The following is a 19,532-nucleotide window of genomic DNA, read 5'->3' as shown; positions in this document are numbered from 1 at the left end:
ATTGTGTCTGTCTTTCCAGAACTTCTCTACTTGTTGAGTTAGGTATTTTTGAGGGTTTTTTTGTTTGGTACAGTTTCCTATGTAAGTTTAAATGTGCTGTATAGAGGGTGTCCCAGGTGTTTGGTGCCATACTTCAGGAGCATTCTGATGGTTCCATATAGAACAACTTCGAAGTAGGAATCCATTTCCACAAACGTAAAATAGCAGTGCTATGGCAGCATTTAAAATCATTTCGTTTAAACTTGGTGCCTCAATGTCGAATGGCAGGCACAGACATGCGCAGGATGGCCCAGGTTCGATTCCTGGCAGCGCAATATTTTTCTCTTCTCCACAGCATCCAAACCAGCTCTGGGGCCCACCCAGCTTCGTATCCAGTGGTTACTGGGTGCTCTTTCCTGGGGAGGTGTGGGGATAAAGTGGCAGGGGCATGAAGCTGACCACTCACCTGAATCCAGTGCCAGGTTCAAGGTTCCACACCCCCATACATCTTCATGGCATAGTGCTTAACTAATTAAGAACAGGGACAACTTTACCTTTTACCTTTAATAGTAAAAATTTTCTATACAGAGACATGTATGTATAGCATACGTGTAAAGTATTTCCATGTAGTATAGGAGAACTTTCTGATGATGGCAAAAACATATGAAGGTGTATTTATTTGTTTTTATATAAAACTGGTTGTGCTTGATGGAAATACTGTTCATTTTAATATCAAACAGTGTAATTGACTGAGGTGTCTTTTATTAAGATAAAGATTTGGTGTTCACATTTTTCTCTGCTAGTTACTGTTATCAGTTAATTTGCTGTTACTGATTATATAGTTATGTTTATGCATGCAGGAACCATTTCTTTTATCTGACTGTATGTATTGTTTTATCGCCATTATACACAATAAGTGATGCAAGAAAATGTGATTTTGTATACCTTCCACACTGTGAAAACTGTGATTTAATGTAAGAAAGTGCATTGCTCTAGAGATTCACTGTGTTTTGGTACAGATCAGTTGAATTAAATGCCATCTAAATCATTGTTTGATTGTCTGAGGTACTGTCCACTTTTGTCTGGTGAATAATATGGCAAGGGAATAGAGTTGCATAGACCAGCATTCAGTGTACAAGCATTAAACATGCTACATTTGGTATCATGTACACTACACTGTACACTAAAAAGCAAATGATTTGTGTACCTTCTGGCAGTGTTATCAACTAAGCTGTATTTACACTTCTTCAGTGATTCTCTTCAAGTGCGTAAGTTATGTAGTGCAAAATAATAAATTACTGGATGTTAGCGGGTGATTAATTGAACAGGGAAGAGTATGGAAGGGAGTATGATATTTGAGGTTCTGATATTGATGACTGCTGAGTACTGTGATGTGGGATCTGATGTTATTGAGCTGGTAGATGTTTATTGACTGGCTGCTTCTTGAGCTTTCAAGCATTTCTTGGAGGTTTTGAGAGGAAGATTTTAAGGGGAATCTATGGAGGAGTCCAAATTGATGGTGTCTGGCAGAAATGTTACAATAAAGAATTATATAGGTTATTTAATGATGTTGATATAATTAAAAGAATTAAAATAAATAGACTGAGAGGACAAGACATGTTATAAGGAGAGAAAAGGAAGCAATTGTAAAAAGAATAATGTTCGTAAAACCTGAAGGGAAATGGAAGAAGGGTAGAGCAAGATTAAGATGGATGGATAGTGTGGAGAAGGATTTCAGAAAATTGGGTATGGTTAAATAGAAAACAAAGACACAAGATCAGGATGGCTGGAGAAAGGTTTTAGAGCAGGCCAAGACCCACAAAGGTCTGTAGTGCCAATAATTATAATTAAAAGATGTTTACTGACATTTCTCCAAAATATCAGTAAACGTCTACCAGTCTACATGGTGTCACATCCTAGAGGTGAAGGTACTCTGTCAATTTCAGCCATGATAGCTGATCTCTGGGTCAGTATTTGAGTCTGCAGTATCCAAAAGATTCTCTTAGATTTGAGGTTCTCACAACAATTGCAATGCAGAATGTTTTTGTTTTTTTTTTGTGGTATGTGAAGTGGTGTAATCTGATAGCAGTGGAATGTATCATCACCATTTTCAGCATCAAAGAATAAGTCAGGCAAATAGCCAGCAAGAAGTAGGTGGCTGCTCCTCAGAAGCTAATACTCTCAGATGTTATCAGGCATCCTGACTCGGTGTAGTATTTGGTCTGAGCTGTTAGTTTGTAAAAACTAAGATAATTTTAACAGCCTGATGGGAAAAGAAGAAGTACTACAGGACACTGATGTTTGTGTGAAGGGCTGGATCTGAAAAGCAACCAGTTTATTTGTTTTGCAGATTTATGTCAATACAGCAAATGACTGTTGTTTTTCAGTGGTAATTTGACTGTTGACAATGCGGAGAAAAAGTGACAGAACAAAGGAGAAAGAGAAGTCATCTCCAGAGAAAAAGACAGAGAAGGCAACAAGGCGATCACGTAGGCATTCAAAGCGGAGAAAGAGATCATCATCGGTGTCTGAACATGACGAATCTGCTCCAGAAGACGAGACTTCATTGAAGACTCATGGTGACACAGAAGAAGAACCAAAAAGTGGAGGATGTGAGGAAGATGTAGACCAAGATAATACTGATGCCAAGGAAAAAGATGTTGAAGGTGAAACGTCAAAGTGTTCTACTAGTCGAAGGTCCAGTAAGAAACAGACCACAGATGAAGTGGGAGGTTCAAAAAGTCAGGCTAGTTGTTCGACTGATGCTGACTGGAAAGAAGATAAATCGTTCTGGGAAGCTGAGGAAGGCAAAGTGAGTATCAATTATGTAAGGACATCTTTGAAAATTACCTGCCCCGCCATTTTTCGCTGGATTCAATATGTAGAATTATTTTGACAGCTTCTATGTCTGTAGTTCAGAGGAACATTTTGAGGTGGAAATGATTCCTTTGTAAAATAAATTACAGACTTTTAACCCATGACGTATAATTATTTATGGTTTTCTTAATCTCTGCCATAGATAATGGTGGAGTGCAGGCTAGTCTCAATTAAGGGAGACTCAACTAAAATCTACCACAAAAGCTAATAAAACCTTAACTTGCAATTATTTTTGTTATGACAGCTGGTATCCCTTTACCATTAAAATCTGGTGTGATGACTTAAATATGCATGACTGCATGGGATTTATGTCTCTGGGCTTTGCTGATATAGATATATATATATTATCTTCACATAATTTTTAGTGTCTATTTTTATGTACTTATAGATGTGTTTATTTTACTATTTAATTCCTTTAATATTCAGTCTTTTGCAGTTAAAGATGGATCCAACTTAAAATATTTATTGAGTATAACATAACTCATAACAAAACTGAGCTGTATGGCAGAATATAACATCAATAAAAATCTAATATGATTAATCAAACTTTGAACCTATTAGGCAGGGCCGCGCCATAGCTCAAGCGGTTAGTCGCGGACTTCTCACCGCGGCGGCCCGGGTACGATCCCGGGTCTGGTCAAGTGGCATTTGTGGTGGACAAAGTGGTGCTGGGGCAGGTTTTCTCCGAGTACTTCGGTTTCCCCTGCCAATCTTCATTCCACCCATTGCTCCACAATCACCCTCACCTATCATCTGGGGCTGGTACAATAGGCCAGAAGTGGCCATAGTACAAGGGACTTAGTCCCACCCCACTAGCAATAAAAAACCTATTAGGCGGCAGACTTTCTAAGAATTTGGCTTAGTTTGTCTGTTATGGATATTACAAATCAGTCTCTTACCATCTTTGAATCAGAAGTTTATGGGTTGTCATTATGAAATTTGTCCAGGATCTTATTAGAGCTTTCATTTTCTTCCTGATGATAAACAGTACAATATATTGTCTCATGAAATACATTGTATTGTTGTAATATTTGAGGTTTTCACGGCAGTGACTATAAAGAGAGCAGTCTTCTGGGATGTGGTGCCATGTAGGTATTGTGTTAACCGACGTTTCAGAGGAACATGTCGCCTCCATCTTCAGGGTAGAAGAAAATCCGCAATCTATTTGCACTTGCTCACACCGGTTCTTCGCTTGCGGATTTTCTTCTTAACACACTACCTACATGGTGCCACATCCCAGAAGAGTTCTCTCCATTCTATTGCTGTTTCTTGCTTGGTCTTTCATGATTCATACTTCATTGCTGTGTGGTGGTGATGGTCTAGGCTGATAATGGTTTTCAATTAGGTGCGTGCTACCCAGAGTCTTGATGTAACTAAGTTGTTTGTTTAGATTATAACATCATAATTTGGAACATTAATCTTTATCCTGCATTTGTAGATCACCATTAGAAAGCATTTTGTCACTTTTGAAGTATCAGCCAATCACGGTGGTCTGTTGTACCACGAGACATTTGAGGTTCTCATGTCACCAACTGGGATATGATTCTGTGTAGCTTGGTAGATTGCTTACTGATGTTTTAGAGTAGTGTGATGCTTCTGTCTTCTACCCAGAAAATGATGGCGCTATGTTCCTCGAAAATATCATTAACAGTAAGCTGTACTGCATGCTCTCACATTGCAGAAACCAAGTTATCTTGTGATGAACTCTTGAATATTCACATATCTTGTATTGTTACGTGTAGAGTGAACTGTCAGAACCAAGACACAAAGAAAAGGATGGGAAAAGTTCTTTGTGGCAAGTGAAGAGTTCAAATGGTAGTGGAAATAATGGAGGTGGTGAAATTAAAAAAATAAAATTGTGTATAGTGAGACCATCAGAAACTTCTTCGGAACCATGTCCACGTAGACGAAAGAGGTATGGAATTATATTTTGTCTTTATACGTGTTGCATTTCTGTTGTGAAAAGAACAGCATAATTCTTTCTGAAGTGTGAGGTTCTCAGAGTGGTGTGATGCTGTATATTCTGGTAGAAAGGTACTGCTGCTTCAAAGGAGCCTTCAGCCTCATCTTCATTGCTGAAGATTCAGATACTGTAAAGATGGAACGACATGTTCCTTTGAAATGTTGGTATATCTTTCCACCTGACCGTATGACCTCACAACCTTCAAGATGATAATTTTTATTATAATTCTTAACCAAAGAGGTTGCTGTAATGGTAATGCTTGCTTCCTACATTCTCAGTTCGAATCTTGGCCAGGACACTATCGATTGTGACTGAATTTTTTTTTGGTGGTTTTCCTCAGTCCTTCCCAGACAAATACCAAGTTGGTACCTTATTTGGGCCATGACTGCTTGCTTTCAGACCTTTTCCAATTCATCATCCATCAATCATTGCAATATATTCTGCATTACTGAAAGAGTTGTTAAATAACCTCCCTCCAAAATTATCACAATTATATTAACCTGTTATGAAATTGAAACAGTTTGTAAGTATAAGTTGAAATTTTGAGTTTGAGTTCACTGCATATGAAATACTGCAACATTTCGACTTGTGTTCATTTTGAAGTATGACAATCTGCCAGATCATACTTTGTTTCACAATTAAAGTTGTTGGATTCAGTTCAGCATTGTATCAAAGTGACATTTTCGCAGTGTTTTACTCATCTTAACAGGAGATCAGTGAGGTATCATTATTTGAATATTAGATTCACTTTCAGTTCTTTTCTTTTTGATTTTGAAGTTATTGTACTCAATCTAACATTGTACAGGTTGGTCTAGAATTAAACACAGATGCGTTAAGTANATATGTAGGTAAGTCAATAAGTAAGTTACAAATGGATATAGAACTTAAACAAATAAGAGTACTGATTTGAAAAATGCTTTTATTTCTCAACATAATCTCCCTGTACATTGAGGCACTTGTCCCATCATTTCACAAGCCCCTGAAAACCAGCAGCAAAAAATTCTTTGGGCTGCTGTCAGAACCAGGTGGTGACTTCCCTTTCTATAGCTTCATCGTCAGGAAAATGTTCAGGCGAAAGATGATGTTTAAGAGGGCCAGACAAGTGGAAGTCGTTTGGAGCAAGACTCATCATGGTAGCAATTGAGATGCTGTAATGCCAGACCCATTCTTTGCATTTTGTATTGTGGGGTCAGCATACGCAGCATTCATCGTGCACAGACTTTGTGGAAACCTAACCTGTTATGTGACTTCCATTTGTTCAGCCCTCTTAAACATCATCTTTTGGCTGAACATTTTCCTGATGATGAAGCTGTAGAAAGGGAAGTCACCACCTGGTTCCGACAGCAGCCCAAAGAATTTTTTGCTGCTGGTTTTCAGGGGCTTGTGAACCGATGGGACAAGTGCCTCAATGTACAGGGAGATTATGTTGAGAAATAAAAGCATTTTTCAAATCAGTACTCTTATTTGTTTAAGTTCTATATCCATTTGTAACTTACTTATTGACTTACCTACATATATTGATGTTTCATCACCAGAATGCAGGCCAAAATCATAATGTAAAGAAGCTGATAGATCCTTTGAAAATGGTCAGAGTTCAGATATTTGGGAATAACACTAACAAATGAAAATTGCATTCTGAAAGGGTGATCTACCATGTGGTGTGGTGGTGTCAGTGTGTTTACCTATTACGTAGGAAGTGTGCAGACTGTTCTTTGTTTAGTCACTGCAATTTTAGGTTTTGTCTTGACAGTATTTATTTCAAATGGACACTTTATGGATCTATACACAAATTACAAACTCAATTTATGTTTTTGGAATGTATCTCCTGGTTATGGCTTCATTAAAAGACAAAACATATAGCAAAATTGTATTTTAACCCAAATAAATTCACCGTTAACACTATAAAGAGTGAGCAAATTATTTGGTAGATTTGTTGTGTCGAGGGTAAAACCTATATACAGTAAAACTTGGTTATAGCAACATCGGTTTCTGCGACACCTTGTCTATTGCGTCAACTATTCAATGGTACGAACTAATTCCTCATAAAGCAACTGTTTTTATACCTTGCTTAGTACGACATGCACAAATGCATCAACCTCGTATGTAACGTCATTTTCATTCCTGAATTTCTCTGATATGGACATTGAACGTAATTTAGAAAGTGTGTATTGGGCAAGTAACAGGAAACAGATGAAGATAACTGATTACTGTACTCGTATCTAGGTACAGTAAGGCACAACAATTGATGTAATCTACTGTAATTTGGTGAGTAGGCCTACCTTTAATATACAGTATTAGTGCGGTGTGTATTGTCAGTGAAAAGCGCTGTAATATGTCTTTGATATTACACATTTGGGCAATTCCACGTTAATGTTACGTTAGTCTGTACTTAACTACGTATTTCACTAAAAAATGCAACATTTTAACTCGGTTTTTGGTAGATTTTTACCTGACTAACATAAGGATATTGTGGAAGTGCCCATTTCGGTTACAGCGACATTCGTTTATAACGACAGTATTTTTAGGTCCCTTTGATGACGTTATAACCAAGTTCTACTGTATATAGGCAGTGATAACACAACAGGATATATCCCTTGAAAAAATGGGCACTTTGTTTACATTTTTTGTTTATAAATGTGTAATTGCAGATTGAGCAGAACCATGACCAGCCACAAAGATAAGTCAGACACTCAGGAATGTGAAGAAGCAGATGATGATCATGGTGAAGATGACAAGAAGGTGTTAGAGTCATCAGATGGAAAGCAAAACTCAAAGCAATCATTATATATAACCACAGGAAATAAATCATTACATGATGAAGGAAAGGTGTCTCAGCAAGAACATACTGAACAGAGAGATGTGTCAGAGGAGAGGTCACAGCAAGGTCAAAATTCATCTCCGGAGAGAGAGCAAGCAAGTTTACAAAGTCAGGATCAGATTGAAGCAGCTGATGAAACTGTAGATCAAGAATCTACAGAAGATAAACAAAATGTCCATGATTCTGATGTTAAAGAAGATAAGCTAGTTCAAGAATCATCTGATATGAGAGGTGATACTTCACCTGAAACTTCTGGAGAGCATCACATGGTCAGGAAGTCATGTGATAGGACAGAACAGTCCGACAGAACAGTTGAAGACAGGGTAGATGATCAGGCACAGTTAGAAGAACATGTCATAGAACAGAAAGAGGTAGAAGTGGAAGATTCATGTGAAGGAAAAGGCATGAATTGTGTCACATCAGAAGAACAGGCAGTAGTGACAGAAGAGAAAGTTGAACCTCAGAAAGCAGCGGAAGTAAAGTCACAGGCAGAATCACAAAATGTTGAAGACTCACAAGAAGAAAGATTGGAAGGCAGTGATGCAACAGTTCAGATATCAAAAGCTGATAATGATGAAGATACAAATGATAAAAATACAGCTTGTGCTGCAACAGATCAGGACAAAACTTTAATTGAAAGGGCTGAAACATCCACAGAAGTACTGATAGAAAGTTCTTCATCTGAGGAAGGACAGAAGGGAAAAGTTTTGTTAGAAGGTAGACCAGAGGAAGCAGAGCAGGTTGCAGAAGAGGCGGGTGCAGTTGAAGAGAGATTAGTTGCTCATATTTCATCAGAGAGAACCAAAGGTGAAAGGGTTGTAGAAGAGGGGCAGATTCAGGATTCATCGGAAAAATGTTCCACATCTCGTGAAGTATCCAGATCAGACGTAAGTGTGAATGATGCCCAAGTAAAAGAGAGCACAAAGGATTCATCAAGGGACAGATCAAATAAACGAACTACAATAAAACGTGTTTTCTTGGAAGAAAGTTCCCACTCTCGAGACTCCTCTGAGGAGAGACCAAGAGATGAAGTGAAAAAGCGCAGACAGAGCAGAGAATCGAACAGTAGCTGCAGTTTCAGCCCCAGTCCGGGGAAGCAGATACATCGCAGGGCTGATAGAGAGTCCACTCACCGCAACAGGATACAAGGCAATGAACATTCAGATAAACATAGTAAGAAGAGGGACAACAATAGGAACAGTAGTTCTGATAGACAAGGAAGTCGGCATTCCCATAGAAGATCTCGCAGTCCTCAAAATAGAAGAGAGAAAATATCACTGAGGAGGTCTTTGTAAGTACTGTTGAAGTTTGTAGAAGTTTTAGAAGTAAGGGTGATGTACAGAGAGATCCAAAATTTACGCATCATGCAACTGAACTACTTTATCACACCATATCAGATTAGATATTTATAAGTGTCATCTTTTATTATAACACACACACTCTTATTGTGTTTTCTGAGATACGATATCCCCTTCTTTTGATAGATATTTAGTAATCTCAGGAACCTGTGTATTATTATTATTATTATTATTATTATTATTATTATTATTATTATTAGAGGGGGTGGGTTTCCCCATGCACTTAGATCACTTATTGGTCCATTGTGCGTCCCGCTTCAATTTCTACTGTCGCCATACCCTACCGGTACTGGTGTGTGCTATCAGCCCCGTTCAGCCAACGAGGTCGGCCCTCGGTACCTGATATTTCCCCCATCTACCATAGGCATTGGAAACTACTTGGTCGGGAAATATGTTGCCTAATTTTGCTCAGAGGTCTCCTTGAGACATGATCTTTTATGTGCCGTAAATCTACGACACGGGACCCACGGCTTATAGTCCCTCCCAGAGGACTTTTTCCCTGAATTTTTTCGCCCTTAAAAATTCTACGACCTCGGCCAGCTTTGAACCCGCGTACCTTGAGTCATGAGGTGGGAACGTTACCGCTAGACTACAGAGGCCGCTATGAACGTGTATATCTGATGGCGGAGTAGTGTAACAACTCAGGTTCAGGTGAAACTGAATAGTGCTTGAACCTGTTAACCTTTCAACACTGGAAGGCATTTAAATTGCTACTCAACTCCAATGCCAGCAGCTATTTAACTAATTAAATCAGAGAATGCAGCACTTAACTTAAAACGTAATAAACTGGGAAAAACTGGAGTTTTGTTTTTGAGATTTTCACACAATGTCCAGAGAAGTATATAGAATTAGAGTATTGATCCACACTACTTTAAAATTATTTTTGGGCCATTAAGCATATAAAAATTATGAACAATAGTATCGTATTACTTTAAAAGTTCAGGTGTGTGTGGTAGTCGTGGAAACACTCAATGCAGAGGCCCACGCCACTCGCATCACACCAATACACTGTGTCCCTTCTCCTTTCACGCTTTTGACAAACAACACACTTTCTCTGTGGTCGAGATTTCTTCGCCGTTGGAGGAATCTCGCTGATAAAATGTTGTTCTGTTAGACGGGGCACTGTGTTTTCTGATGGATGTGAACCCGGCACTTATGTTCCACAGCACTCGCCTATTTCACGAACAGGCCCTCAGTCAACTGAATTATGAATGATAATTGCTGAATTCATTTGCCTGTGTTACTCCTGTACACTATCATTGAATTAAGAATTGAGGCGTTTAGGAGCCTGCGAAACAGCTTCATGTTCCACTTATTCATACGCTTCCTGTTGATCAAATAAGAGTGAAGCAACTGGTCCTTCAAATCGACCCCTCCCATTGACTTATTGTAGTCCAATACTGAAAGTGGTTTCGTCACCTCCTTGCCTCTAACTGTAACAGTCCTGGTGTCGTGACTGTGATAGGTGGAGATCATGGTGAGTGTTTTTTTGTCGAACCACTTTGTGACAGAAATGGGTCCAGAATATTGTGCCACGATTTCACCTTTTTTTAGTTCAGTGTTTTTCACTCTTGGAGGCACATTCTTATGATTCAATTTCAGAGTGCCAACACAGTGGTCTTGTGCATTATCTTCAGTAGCCTGGCTAGAGTTGGAGAATTGTAAAAATTATCCATCCACAGAGTCCGACCTTGATTCAGGAGAGGTTCTCCCAGTTTCAGGACAATGGCTGAAGTTTTGTTGGTGTCTGCTGTGATTAAGGGGGACTCAAGTTCTGTATCCTTGCCTGTATATACAATGAAGGACCATAAATACCCCGTGGTGGAGTCACACAACTTGTAAATTTTAATTCCAAATTTGGCTGCCTTCAGAGGGAGGTACTGTTTGAAAGACAGACGGACTTTCCAAAGTGTCATAGATTCGTCAACTCAAATGTCCTGGTTTGGGAGACAGAGTTCCTGAAATTTCTTATTGAGATGGAAAATTACAGGATAAATTTTGAAAAGTTTTTTTGGTCCTTCAAAAGTGCTGATGTTTTCATTGTTGGCAAAATGCAAATATTTACGTATTAGCTCCAGTCTGTCTCATGTTATAATGTCTCTAAATCTCGGTGTTGAAATTACTCTTTTTGTTGTAAAATACGACCGAATAGTTGGTTTCTGTACAATGCCCATGAGCATGAACAAACCCAAGACAACATAAATCTCTCCCTCTGTCACGGGTTACCATGCCTTACAATGCGACCTCACTGATGGTTCACGCCCCCGTAGAAACTGCTCCGCGTATCTATTTGTTTCGGCGACTATGGTCTCAGTAAGTTCCTTGTCAAAAACAACTTGAAAACGTCCACAATTTCCGTTACATGTTTCGCAGGGCCTTGAGCTCCAACACTGCCCGTGAAATGTTCTCTCTGACCCCTATAGTTCTCCATATCCTCCCAAACGAATTCTTGATTTGCACTGTCATCTTCATCGCTGCCCTCATTTCCAACAGCATCAATCAAGGCACGATCATCTAACTCGTTTTCAGTATCAAAATCCGAATCTGGCAGACTTTGTTCGGAATCACTTTCAAGCAAAGACTGTTAAGTCCTCGTCACTCAACACAGCTGAACGTCTGTTGCTTGTCGCTGCCGATCGCTGCTACATGCAAACTGTATTAGCTATTTGTGGAACAAAGGGAACCTCAAGGAATGCAAACAAGGCATTTGTTTATCATATCCAACAGCAGTCATATCAGAGGTCAACGTCACGTATCTTACTTGTTAGGTTCTACATGTGGTTTCTCATTCCGTTCAAGAGGCAGCGCTCGTCACTGGCTGAATGGAAATCGATTTTGCTTCAACCAACACGCAAGGAGATCACAGACTATCAACCTAGCATATTTAGTTCTTAACTACGCCAAGAGGTGGAGATAGATTTGTACGGCAATACTGCACCCTACGCGGCAAGCTACAAAACTTGTTCAGAGACTTCAAATGTAAAAAAAAAAAACCCGGGAAGTTCAAAGTAGGATAACGAATATACGAAATGATAGACAGAAATTTCCTCTTTAATTTCATACCAAAAGAAGACTTTACATGAAAAGCAACAGTTCAAAATAAGAGCTGAAACTTAGCACTGCACAATACGTACGACACACATTGCCTGGCGAGTTGTGGCATTTAAATGCCGATGTGCGATGTATGTCGGCCGGAACTGAAAGGTTAAGTGTAGTGGAGTGTGTAACAGGCACTGGTTCATGTCTCTAGTTTCTGTGTTTTATGAAGTTGAATGGTTTGTAGATACATGAATATTTTCTGTGTTGCAGCTCAAAGCAGAGTAATTCACATGGAAGAGAGAAGAATGCTATTAAAGAGTCTGTGAAAAAGGTTGAACCATCTACTGATGAGTCTCACCCTCATATCAGAGATGATAAAGATAAAGTATGTTTAATAATAATAATAATAATTTAGTACTTTTATCTCTTATTAGAATCTTTGAACAAGAAACCTGACATTAGAGATCATCACAAGCCAGTTAAATCCTGTGTACATCACAGTGATATATTTTCTTAGTATCCAGAGTAATAATATCGTTCTGCTATCATCCTGGTCCTCAAAAGGAGTGTTTTCCATGAGGTTTCTTCATGTAAATTCTGTACGCTTTGCTTGTTTCCCTCATCTTAGCTATTTGTACTTGTGCGGTCTATTTTAATCCTGATTTTGAAGTGCTGTAATTATGCTACAGAGTATAAATTGTGGAGTTTGTCACAGTGTCTTCACTTCCATTCACTTACAATCAGTAACAAAAATATTCTTTGTTACTCTGTTTTCACAGCGAGCCAGGATAGCCCAGTCAGTATAGTAATGGGCTACAGGCTGAATGGCCAGGCTTCGATTCTTAATGGGGGAAAGATGTTTTTCTGTGATCCACAGCATCCAGAGTGGCTCTGGGGCCCACCCAGCCCCATATACAATGGGTGCTGGGGGCTTTTCCCCCAGGGAGTAAGGTGGCCTGGGTTGTGAAGCTGACCACTCACCTCCATCTAGTGCAAGGGTCAAGAATGGTGGAGCTATATTTCCACTCCCTAATACGTCTTCATGGCATGGTGCTTAATTAAGCATGGGGACAACTTCACATTTTATCTTACCTGTTATGTTGTTTTCAGATATTTCTGTTAGTTGAAACACAGCTTACACATGTAGATTTTGGCACCTTCACTGTAACCTCCCTGTGACACCAAGCTAGTATCTGCACCTGCGCACTTTGACCCTGAAGTTAAAGGCAGCATGTTCCACCAGTGTGTCACATTCCAATCATGTTATGCATTTATGTATAGTATAAACTGCACTTTTATTCGGTAATTAACCTATAATTAATGTAAGAAATGTTTGACCTTCCAGAACTTTCACATCTCTCCATTTTCACATTTTCTCTGTTGGACGGCCATAATCTTTGGGCGAGTTCTGTTGCATATCCAGTATTCACTGTTTTGGGGATCGTAGTTGCTTTTATTGTCAACTGAGATTATTTCAATGTTTATTTTATATGCCATTGTTTTAGAAGATAATTTGATATACCGTATGAGTAAATTGCATTTTTCTGTGTGGAAACAGTTTTTGTAAGTAATTATGCACAATTACTTTATCTGAATTATATACAGGTAATCCTGTAAGAAGATGAATAGTGTCTTGATGTAATTTTATATAACCTGCATTGTGACAGCTGCTATTTAGTGAACAAAAACAGGTTTATTAAATGGGAATTTCATCTTGTTTATTTGTATAGTTTATTTAAGGATACTGTCAGTAATTCAGACTACATAATTTCACTTTCACTTGTTAATGTTTGTATGTGTGAAGTGTATTTTCCAATTCTCCAAACAGGTAAATGTGACAGTCAAGAAGGAAAAGAAGGAATATGGGAACATGGCATTCATGAAAGCCTTTCTCCATTATAGTGTTCAGTTACCTTGTATGTTCTCTTTGTTTCAGGAAAATGTCCGGAAGACAACTGAACAAACAGGTAAAGGCATCTTGAAATATTTTTGTGATTAGATAAACGTTTTTTTTTCATGTGCTTAACCTTTGGCGTCAAGGTAGATAGGGAGCATGGTTGTAAAACTCCATGAATTCTTTCTGGTGTCCTGCTGTTGGTTGCTCAGATATAGGGTGATTCATATAGAACTGGCCCAACGAAATGAGCTGTAATATAAAATATACCATACAGATGTTAAAGTAATTTACACATATCTTATCTTGGATTGTGTGCCGTGATCAGAGCAGGTGTTGAAAGTGTCCACCGTTTTCAAGTAGGCACGCCTCCACCCACGTTTGTATATTCGCCGTGACTCGCTGCAGTGTTTCTTCAGTGATGTTCCTGATTTCAGCCAAAATGTTGTCCTTTAAATCCTGTAACGTACGCGGTTTGTTTGCATACACCCTGTCTTTCAGTAAACCCCAGAGAAAAAAATCTGGGCTGGTAAGGTCGGTGGATTTTGGGGGCCACATCTTTTTAGAGATGATGTGATAGGGGAAGAAGCTCTCAATCAGTTCCACGGACATGTTGGACGTGTGGCACATTGCTGAATCCTGCTGAAAATAACCCTGTGTAAGTTCCACATCATCCAGCTGCTGCACAAAATCGTAAAAAATACGGCAGTATAAGGTGCTGTCCACGGTCGCGTTGAAGAAGATCGGTCCAATGATTCGTAAACCAGAAATGGTGCACCACACACCCACTTTTTATGGGTGTAGTGGTGATTCAGCAATCTCATGTGGGTTTTCAGATGCCCAGATCCCGGAATTTTGTGTGTTTACATATCCTGATAGGTGGAACCATGCTTCATCACTAAACCAAGTGATATCCAAAATTCTGGGGTTATCGTGCACGAATTCCCGAAACCACAAACAGTACCGTACCTGTTTATCTTTATCAACATCACCCAATTCCTGAACACTGGTGATCTTGTAGGGATGAAGATTCACTTTCTTTGCAGCCCGTTGACACGTTGAATAAGGATACCCAGTTTCCTGGCTTAGATGTCGTAATGATTTCTTGGGAGACTGCAGTAACCTGTCCCTCTTCTGGCATTTCTGGGCGGTTTTTACCACGTTCACTTAAAAGTGTCCCTGTCCTTTCCAATTTCTGAGCCAAGGACTGTATAGTTGATTTCGCTGGCTTCTTGCGAACTCCAAACTTCCTCCTGAATTCCAATTGTATGTGCGCATTGGAGCCTGTCACCCAGTACGTGCGCACGAGAAACACTTGCTGTTCAACATTGTACTCCATGACTGTCGCCTGCACACTGCAGACACGTTTCAGAATTGTCCTTGACCTTGCAGCATAAGGGCTGCAACTTGCCGGATCATGCAAACACCATTGGACTCAGCATGGCCCACGGATTATTATGTCGTAATTGTGAGTGGTTATATGCATCACCTGCGGAATTATTAGCAAATTCCTTGGGCCAGTTCTATACGATTCACCCTGTAGTTCAGTCTGTATAGCTATGGGCTGTACAGCTGGGGTTCGATTCTGGGCAAGGGCAAGATTTTTGTCTTCTCTGTGGTGTTCAGACTTACTCTGGAGTCAACCCATCCTTCTGTCCAATGGGTGATGGGGGCTCTTTCCCCAGGGGGTAAAGTGGCAGGGACATTAAGCTGACCACTCACCTCCAGCTAGTGCTAAGGTCAAGAATGGTAGAGCTATGCATCCACTCCCCAACACATCTAAATGATGTGCTTAATTAATTAACCTAAATGCCAGACTTTTTAAATGGTTGTAGGGTGAGCTGGACACAGTTTATTTAAATGCCCAATGCTGTTGGGTGTTTAAATGTCTGTTGCTGATTGGTGTTTTAAATAATTTTAAGCACTTTATTAAACATGCTGTATCTAATACAATTTTTGTGATAAAGGAATGGAATTAACCTTATTTTTATCAGCAAAGAACATAATCTTATATAACATAAGATTTGAAAATGTATAGGCAAACAAAGTTATGCTTTTTTCATGCATGCTATACAAAAGAGTTTCCCATTTACAAAGTGGTTCTGCATTATAAAATTATTCTTTCATGTAACCCTTGACATACTTCTCCTGTCTCTTGTGTTGTAAAACATCTAGAATCACTAAAATATACAGGAAATCAACACAGACCTTATAATACCTAACAGTTCATGTCACGCTTATGAATATAAACTACTGGGTATAAGGTATCTGCTCAACTGACTACACACATATCCAATTACTAGAGAATCAAAACAAACAGAAGATAACAAAATAAAAAACATCCTACAAAAAATGGATACAGCACAAATCTAATTACAAAACCAGTACCACATAAACAAAATATACAGGAAAATCCAGACCGTCAAAAAACAAAATGGGCCATTTTACATACTGAGGAAGGGGAAATAAGACAAATAAGTTATTAAAAAAGACGCAACTTAGAATAGCTTTTCGCACAAGAAGCACAATCAGCAACATACTGAAACAGCACACAGAGACAAATAAGTACAACAGTAGTGGCATATATCGGATGAAATGCTTGGATTGCCCTTTGAAATACATTGGTCAAACCGGAAGAACATTTACTTTAAGATATAAGGAACACATTCAAGCCATTAGAAGTAACTGTAGCAAATCTGGATATTCAAACCGTGTTAAATACGGGACACTCATGGAAAAATAACGGACATTATGGACGGAAAAGCAGACATTTGAACCCACTAGAGAGAGATCACATTTACAAAGTATGCAAGAGCAATTTACATATGAACGACCTAGACATAGAGGCATACAATCAGATATTTCAGACAGTGTATGAACTTTGCAATAGATAGGACTAGATACACTAACTAGAAAGATACATAAGCAGGAACAACTACACTATGTTTAGTATACAGGAAGACCACACTAGTAACACATACACAAGAGAAATACGACACACAAAAATATAAGTACACAGAATTGTAACATTTGATATATGGAAACAACACGATAGAAAATCATGGTTTGTACTAATCATACTAATACACATTATACATTGCTGTACGAAAGCCGAAAGTCATGAGATAAAACTAAACAATGACGTGCATGGGAGCACTGTGGACAAGTGAACAGTGCTGTGGTCTCCCCAGAAACAAAAGAAAAATTGCCTGATGATAGCCCACGTACAGCCGAAACGTGTTGTAAACTGAAGAAGCATATGTAAAACTAAAGAGGTGTTAGTAATTTGATAATCACTTTTAATGTATAAGTTATATTTTTAAGTGTCCTAATGACATTTTAATGATTTTAAACATCATGAAGTATTGAAGTTACATTTTTAGGGAGAAACATATTCTAGATGTCTGTTATATTGTTGCGATATTGATGGGTGCTTTAATAATAAGGATAATGCCTCAGTGCAATGGGATGCTAAAATTAAATATAACATCAAATAATTCTAGTTGTGCCATAGTTCAGGTGGTTAGGTGATGGCTCCTTGGTGCCTCAGGTTCAATCCCGAATGATTCAGTGTCATTCATGTAGGATGAAGTAACACTAGAACATTTTTTCTCCGACTTTCTCAGTTTTAATTTGCTGTTCATTGTTCACCATTGCTCCATACCCATCTGCCATTGCAGGGCCATAGCCCTGAAAAGGAAGCACCTTGTCATATCCTTGGTGTTTAAATCAGATGCTTAATCTCTGGCGTGGCATTTGGCTGGTTACATAGTAAGGAAGGTAATCAGTTTTACCAAGTATCTGCACAGTGCATGGTGTATCTTGTTCAGAACAGATGAATAGGAAATTTAATCATCACTGTGGTCTCCAAATTCTGTTCAAACTTTTACATCTTTTCTCTTTTACTGGCATGACATGATGCCTGAAAGATGGAATAATGGAATCAAAAGAGGTTGTCATTGGTAGGCAACAGCCCGCTGAACACACTCCCAGAGCAATGGATAAGTGCAACAATAGATGAACTGCTGGAAGTAGTGTTTATTGGGTTGTTGCCTAGCCTCCTATTGTGTGTGTTGCCAGTATTTTTTTTGGGTGGAGGAACAAAAAAATTTGCTTACCTATTGTGACGTACCACCAGGAAGGCCAGATGATCAATAGCTAACAATTCCTGGGCAGCAATGCCTAGGAAATCGTTGCCCCAGAGATTAAAGTCTAACAGTGGTGTTTCCACCATTACAAACAAACTGTTTGAGACAGTAAAAATGTATTCGCACGGCAGCAAGAAATTTGGTGCATAGCAGCGGGCGAAACTAAACCATTCAACAAGGTGTTCCCTATTCAGCCTGAGTCCATATATAACAGTCCATATCCGATGAAAGAGTTTGTACCCAACGAGAGACCAGAGTTAGCTTTGACAAGAGCTAAGGACTGTTGAGCTCTGAGCAGAGCAGAAGACACTTCACCGAGATTAGCTGTGCAAGAGTGTACAACATTGAAGTGGAAACGTCCGAAGACGTTATAAGTGTGAATAATTGTATTTGTGAGTGTAAAGAGTGGTCCAAATCTGAGACCCACATAAATTTCTTGTCGTATTGCCTAGGAAACACGCGACAATATTTACGAAGTCATTTAAAAGCTGTGTTTACTGATTATCCAAGAGTATTCAGGACAGAAGCATAAATTAAAAAAAAATGTAGTTTCCCCCCCCCCAAAATGCCCTTACCAATCTGGATGAATTAAGCAAAGGCCTGAAAGACAAGAAAAGAAACTTAGAAAACAAAAAAATGGAAAATTTAGTAATATAGGTAATGCTGACAAAAATAAAAGAATATCACTATAGAGCCTTTATTCAAGACTATAAAAAGATGAGAAGCAGAAATTCAGGGTCTCCATCCAGCTCAAGCCAGTCTTGGATATTTTCTTGCATGGTTTAAGTCTGTCCAGCCGACCTCAACACATGCTGAAAGTCGGGTTGCTCGTAAATCCCATCTCTCTTAAAGTATGTACTCAACTGTGAACAGAATTTTTCTTATTTTGTATTTTCTTCTGGATTATCTGACATGAAGATTAACTGTATCTGGTTAGTGAGGGTTTACTTACTTACTTACTTACTCATGGAGCTGAGCTCTTCTTGAAGAGCTGCCAATTCTGCAGCTACTCAAGAATTTCCCAGCATTTTATGGCACCCGAAGGTTCATCACCATGTTCACAAGAGCCTCCACTGGTCCCTATATGGAGCCAGATTTATCCAATCCATACCATCCCATCCTATCTCTCTAAGATCCATTCTAATATTGTCCACCCACCTACGCCTTGGTCTTCCCTGTGGTCTCTTTCCTTCTGGCTTTCCCACCAATATCCTATACACATTCCTCATCTCCCCCATTCGTGCTACATGACCTGCCCACCTCATCCTCCTTGACTTGATCATTCTAATTATACAGGTCATGTATTAATATTTGGTTTGTTTTTCAATTTTGATTTTTTTTTTTTTTTCCAAAAATTTCTGGGGGGAGTGAGAAGTTGCATGAACCCACATAGACACATACCACAGGTGCCCATATCTCCAACATGCACCCAAATCACAAAAGTGTCCCCCCCCCC

At 39.0% G+C, this 19,532-nt stretch overlaps 1 protein-coding gene across 2 annotated transcripts in view; it reads left to right on the top strand.

The window, feature by feature from the left end:
• Positions 1-19,532, top strand: part of LOC111867997 (apoptotic chromatin condensation inducer in the nucleus) — a 56,918-nt gene that overhangs the window by 6,391 nt on the left and 30,995 nt on the right. For both annotated transcript variants that reach the window (XR_002843437.2, XM_023858306.2), the window contains exons 2-6: positions 2,367-2,791; positions 4,599-4,771; positions 7,468-8,928; positions 12,305-12,419; positions 13,971-14,001. Coding sequence is in view for 1 of the 2 variants with exons in the window: in XM_023858306.2 (XP_023714074.1) it covers positions 2,387-2,791; positions 4,599-4,771; positions 7,468-8,928; positions 12,305-12,419; positions 13,971-14,001 (2,185 nt within the window). In the remaining variant the exon portion in view is untranslated. The remainder of the gene's footprint in view (positions 1-2,366; positions 2,792-4,598; positions 4,772-7,467; positions 8,929-12,304; positions 12,420-13,970; positions 14,002-19,532) is intronic.

The sequence above is a fragment of the Cryptotermes secundus genome, unplaced genomic scaffold (assembly GCF_002891405.2).
Source record: "Cryptotermes secundus unplaced genomic scaffold, Csec_1.0 scaffold508, whole genome shotgun sequence".
In the NCBI taxonomy this organism is placed as follows: Eukaryota; Metazoa; Arthropoda; class Insecta; order Blattodea; family Kalotermitidae; genus Cryptotermes; species Cryptotermes secundus.
The sequence above is the reverse complement of the archived record's forward strand: the minus strand, read 5'-3'. Positions and strand labels throughout refer to the sequence as shown.